The sequence below is a fragment of the Pseudochaenichthys georgianus genome, chromosome 14 (assembly GCF_902827115.2).
Source record: "Pseudochaenichthys georgianus chromosome 14, fPseGeo1.2, whole genome shotgun sequence".
Taxonomy (NCBI): domain Eukaryota; kingdom Metazoa; phylum Chordata; class Actinopteri; order Perciformes; family Channichthyidae; genus Pseudochaenichthys; species Pseudochaenichthys georgianus.
This window is the reverse complement of record NC_047516.1, coordinates 40,414,657-40,420,656: the sequence shown is the minus strand read 5'-3', so window position 1 is coordinate 40,420,656 and position 6,000 is coordinate 40,414,657. Positions and strand designations below refer to the sequence as shown.

General features: G+C 42.4%; 1 protein-coding gene across 1 annotated transcript in view; it reads left to right on the top strand.

Moving 5' to 3' along the window:
* Window positions 1-1,320: 1,320 nt before the first annotated feature.
* Window positions 1,321-6,000, top strand: part of cblb (Cbl proto-oncogene B, E3 ubiquitin protein ligase) — a 50,887-nt gene continuing 46,207 nt past the window's right edge. The window contains exons 1-2 of the mRNA XM_034098673.1: window positions 1,321-1,526; window positions 2,246-2,423. Of these exons, the coding sequence (XP_033954564.1) occupies window positions 2,256-2,423 (168 nt within the window). The 5' untranslated portion in view covers window positions 1,321-1,526; window positions 2,246-2,255. The remainder of the gene's footprint in view (window positions 1,527-2,245; window positions 2,424-6,000) is intronic.

Below are 6,000 nucleotides of genomic sequence, written 5' to 3'. Positions count from 1 at the left end.
CAAAATCGACAAAGGGGGGCCAGAGATATGGAAAATCCACCCAAATGACCCCAGAAGTGTTTTTTTGTTGCTAAATCTGTCTAAAAAGGTAATATTTCACTTGTTTTGCATCAATCTTGATACAGGGTACTTATTATATGTTGTACTTTGGATTCCTAAAACTTTTAGTCTACTAACCCATCATCCAATGGTAGTTTTCACTTTAAGTACAACATATCTTTAGGACGGACACTATAATTTACAGTTTTTTACCATGTTCAATATGAATTTTCTTTAAAATAAAAAACATCTATTGATTCTGACTTTTCTACATCCAACTCACAGGTTTATCATTACTTTGAGAAAAAAGATTATTAATTGAACCCTTTTAGAAGATATGGTCATTTGTTCTGGGAATGTCATTTTCGAGCCTGAGACCTGAAAAACAGGCTCAGGGCTAAACATGTGAAAGCTGACAAAAAAATCATGTTGCTTGGTCAAATCTAAATGTAACTTTTTGCAAGGAAGGAACAGTCAACTTCCCTGATGTCAGTATTTATTTAGTCGTGTTTAATGGAATGTATATCAGTGTATTATAGTTGTTACTTTATCTATTTAAACCAGAAGATTTCTCGATTTATATCAGTATCAGCCAACACGATTTTACAATTTCTCCATTATTTTATTTGTTATTTCACACATGTGGGTCTTTATTATCTTTGTATAACCCAGGGGATGTGCATTCACGTGCACGTGTGCAAATCCATGTGCTCACATGTGTATACAGCTGGTGTCAAAATATTCGATTGTCGTCAATAATATAGCAAACAGCTAAATACAAACGAACACAGATTTATTTTAAAATCATTAAAACGCTCACGAGGGAAACATTCAGGAACACCTTGTTTATTATTATGACATCAGCCGTCAACTTTGTCCGTGGAGCTGATCCAGAGACTGCATATGATGTAAAGCTGTTCTCCCGTGTCAGAGCTGCCTGTGTGGGGTGCCATTGCGTAGATCGGTTCCTGGAAAATAATGTTTCATCCTGCCACTGACCCGCCTCCGGCCAACAGCACTGACACAGAACCGGAAGCCCCCACTATGCCTTCACATTAAAGGAATAACATGTATCATTGTTGAGCGAAAGGATCTTTAATGGGGAGATTACAACACTCCTAACCTGAAACACTTAATTGAACAACACAATGTAATAACATGTGAGTATGTAGAGCCAAAATGCAAATCCAATGTAGCCTATGTTTGGTTGGTAGCTGTGTGGAAGCTTTATTTTGAAATGTGCAGCTGGATGTGTATCTATGATAGCTAGCTTCACACTGAGGGGCTGTAGGAAGCACCCTGTAGAGAGCGACCAGCTCAACTGCTTTAAAGACGTCTAAAACATGGAGGGTTCTTCTAAGTAAGGGATTACACGCTGGATACTTTCTGCCTCTCTCCACCTCTGGACCTCCGGACACTCCTTCAGTGTGTGTGCTGCATGTGGACCGAGAGGACCGGGATCCCAGCAGACATCCCCTGGTGGTTTAGTAAGTTAGGACTTGTGTTTTTCCACGCTATTGATCCGTTCTGTTAGTTCCTGTTTAAAACACTTACTGTAGGACCGTGAGTTGGATCGTTAACGTTGGCTCGGTCACAGTAGGGGGGGGGGGGTATACTACCTTAATAACCCTCTTTTACACCAGATCAACACAACAAGACCAGCAGACCAATCTGGTTACAGTTTAAAATGGAATGAAACATATTGGTTTGATAATTACATGATCGTCAGTGGACACAAACGTTCCCGAGGGAAGACAATAGAAAGCATTTAGGAAGGGGACACTGTCTTGTCAAGGACCAGAAACACACGCACTAAAGTATGGAGGACACATCGTTTTCACATTTAAAAAAAGTTTTGGTGTCGTATACGCCGCTGGACTGTAGGTGAAAGAGAGTCTCCGTCTGAACAGTCCTACCAGCACATTCTATAACCAGGAACATCTGTAGAGAAACAGAAGACCCCAGTGAGGGCGCCGGGGCGGGGTCTCAGCACTGATGTTAATGGTGCCTGGGGGTTACTTTTGTTAACGCACTAAAACATATAAAGCTATTTTTCCTTTTATGTAAAAGTTGAAAAATTCTGTCTTAAAAACTATTGACAATAATACTCACACAAAGAGTCAAAGAGTGACTGGATAGGAACAACTGTATCTGATGTATACGTTGAAACAAGGGAACTGTCTCTTATCATCATTGTTTGGCTCAGTGTTTAGGACATGGCAACTGCTCTCAGTGGACGAACCCCTGGGGGGAGAGGACCGAACCGAAGCAAGGGCCGGATTTTAGGAATCATTGATGCTATCCAGGATGCAGTGGGGCCACCGAAGCAAGCAGCTGCTGACCGGAGGACTGTGGAGAAGACCTGGAAACTCATGGATAAAGTTGTAAGTTGGGAGTGATGAAGCTTGTCTGCTGCATGCTGGGAGGCACTTTGTTATAGATGCACATGGAAGGTAGAGCAAATGCTAATATGTAATTACAGTATAGTTCTTTGATCATGTTTTTATGGTGTATTCAATACATGCAAATATATGTTTCATATCGTCTAATTTTCTAAATCAAGGAGAGTCATTAATTGTCTCTGACACTATGATAACTAATTGTTGATGTGAAAAAGAACAGCAGAACACTGATTTGTTGAACCGCATTCCACCGGATACTAAATAGAGAGAAGTGTGTCTTTGCAAAAAAGATAATAAATAGTCCATCAGCAAGTCCTCAAAAAAGGCTTTAGTTTTCAAGGTCCCCCTACAAATACAACAATGATTTTTCTTATCTTTAGGGTTTCCCATTAATGAAATTGATTGTTGTCACATTTGATTTTGGGGGGAAAAAATTTTTTTGGTTGTTCTTTAGAACTACCCCAATCCCTGAAAAGGAGCCAGACTAGAGCAGGCCGAATGGGAAAGGTGACGGAGAAGCCCATCACTTGAGAATGACAACTCTTTTCCTTTTCAAATTTGCTGAGGTATGAACCAGGTGGCTGTCCTACATCACCAGACAATTATTTAACTAAGACAATACTGAGTTATATTCCTGTAAACTTAGCTTTAGTTTAGACGGAAATTGTACTTTTTGGTGATAGGAACATAGGACTCAATCACTTTTCTCTCATTTATCAGAAAAACAGAAATCCCTAAAAAAATATGCCATTACTGAATTGTCTACGGTGCTGTTGAACACTAACCAGTAGGTGCTGTTGAACACTAACCAGTAGGTGCTGTTGAACACTAACCAGTAGGTGCTGTTGAACACTAACCAGTAGGTGCTATTGAACACTAACCAGTAGGTGCTGTTGAACACTAACCAGTAGGTGCTGTTGAACACTAACCAGTAGGTGCTGTTGAACACTAACCAGTAGGTGCTATTGAACACTAACCAGTAGGTGCTGTTGAACACTAACCAGTAGGTGCTATTGAACACTAACCAGTAGGTGCTGTTGAACACTAACCAGTAGGTGCTGTTGAACACTAACCAGTAGGTGTATGGAAATATCTGGTAGTTCTATTGCAAATGAGATTTCTTTAGACATAGGCCTACCTCTTCTCTGAGACAGTCACATTCTGAATAGGAGTGGCACAATAGCTGATAAGTTAAGAATGCTCACTCTGATGGTCATTATATCTGGAGAGGGAAATACCAGGTGGCTGAACTACATCACCAAATAGTCAGAATAAGAGTAACCCAATACAATCAAGTGTATTAGTTCTAAATTGCAAGCCTCTAAAACATAGGTGTAAATAGTACAGGTTTTATTGAAACTGGAACCTTAATTCAAAGTACAGTATACAAATCATCAAATAATTCTGTGAGAGGTCAAGTATAGAGATACTAGAATATAATGTTGAATGTCAGGTTCCTCAGAAACGTTCGGGGACACATGTTGACATTCTGCGCAGCAGGTGCAGAGCTCCTGCAGGGAAGGCCAACAGAGAGGCACTTTCCACTCTCTCCACACTTTGCATCTTTGCAATGCAAGTGAGTACTGTCTCTCACTTCTGTAGGTGCTGGGGGGTTTGTAAATAGCACTGGTTGAATGGCCCCCTCTCCGACAATCCACCCCCTGCCCACAGGACTCCAGAACAAGGGTTTGGGTTCGGGCACCATATCGCTGTCTGAAACATTGCTCTGTACATGTTGTTGAAATGCATCCTCTGTTGGCGGCAGATCTTCAGAGGCTGCATCCGTTGTTGATGCAGTTATGAACCTCAGTTCATCCAAGTTTGTGCACATCAGTCCAATGTCCTTTTTTCCATATAGCAGAAGCGCACATTCTCTTGCGACTGGCAAAGTCTCCTCCAAGCTGGCAGAGAGTCCAAAATGGGCCTTTGAGGTCGCTGAGATGGGTCTTGAGTTTGGTGAATGCTGTTGTCTTTCCTATTCTGTAAACGACTTGTTGTGCCACAGCCAGTGAGTGCACGACATGCTGGGAGACAGTTAGACATGTGGTTTCCAATGTTCTCACATGTGGTGTTGATGGGGACATATCTCTCTCTCATTCCATGGCCTGCAGCATGTACACTAGAGATGAACCAAACATGTATTTGCTTGCATAATATATGAGCAGTACTTCCACACCTGTGTCATCAGACCTCACGATGATGGGGGAATATGACTCTGCAAGATGCGTGGCATGGAGCTCCATCCGTCAAACTGCTGACCCCTGCTCTGCAGATGCTCTTCACCTCCTCCCCTTCGTCAAACCCTGAGTGTAGTCTCTGTGGGCCAGCAGTGACAATGTAGTTGCTCACAAACATGCAGAGTGCAGTCTTGTTTCCACTACTCAAGTACTCCCTGTAGTTTGGGATATTTGTTTGGCTTTAGGTTATAACACTCTGTTATTCTTCAGAGCTGGGTCCTCTTTACAGATCTGCACTGTTGCCTAAAATGTGTTTTTAGGCCTGTCTTAAAGGCGTCAGTGGTCTGTGGAGTCCTCAGGTGGTCTGTGGAGTCCTCATGTGGTCTGTGGAGTCCTCAGGTGGTCTGTGGAGTCCTCAGGTGGTCTGTGGAGTCCTCAGGTGGTCTGAGAGTCCTCAGGATGCAGCCTCTGAAGATCTGCCGCCAACAGAGGATGCATTTCAACAACATGTACAGAGCAATGTTTCAGACAGCGATATGGTGCCCGAACCCAAACCCTTGTTCTGGAGTCCTGTGGGCAGGGGGTGGATTGTCGGAGAGGGGGCCATTCAACCAGTGCTATTTACAAACCCCCCAGCACCTACAGAAGTGAGAGACAGTACTCACTTGCATTGCAAAGATGCAAAGTGTGGAGAGAGTGGAAAGTGCCTCTCTGTTGGCCTTCCCTGCAGGAGCTCTGCACCTGCTGCGCAGAATGTCAACATGTGTCCCCGAACGTTTCTGAGGAACCTGACATTCAACATTATATTCTAGTATCTCTATACTTGACCTCTCACAGAATTATTTGATGATTTGTATACTGTACTTTGAATTAAGGTTCCAGTTTCAATAAAACCTGTACTATTTACACCTATGTTTTAGAGGCTTGCAATTTAGAACTAATACACTTGATTGTATTGGGTTACTCTTATTCTGACTATTTGGTGATGTAGTTCAGCCACCTGGTATTTCCCTCTCCAGATATAATGACCATCAGAGTGAGCATTCTTAACTTATCAGCTATTGTGCCACTCCTATTCAGAATGTGACTGTCTCAGAGAAGAGGTAGGCCTATGTCTAAAGAAATCTCATTTGCAATAGAACTACCAGATATTTCCATACACCTACTGGTTCCAACAGCACCTACTGGTTAGTGTTCAACAGCACCTACTGGTTAGTGTTCAACAGCACCTACTGGTTAGTGTTCAACAGCACCTACTGGTTAGTGTTCAACAGCACCTACTGGTTAGTGTTCAATAGCACCTACTGGTTAGTGTTCAACAGCACCTACTGGTTAGTGTTCAACAGCACCTACTGGTTAGTGTTCAACAGCACCTACTGGTT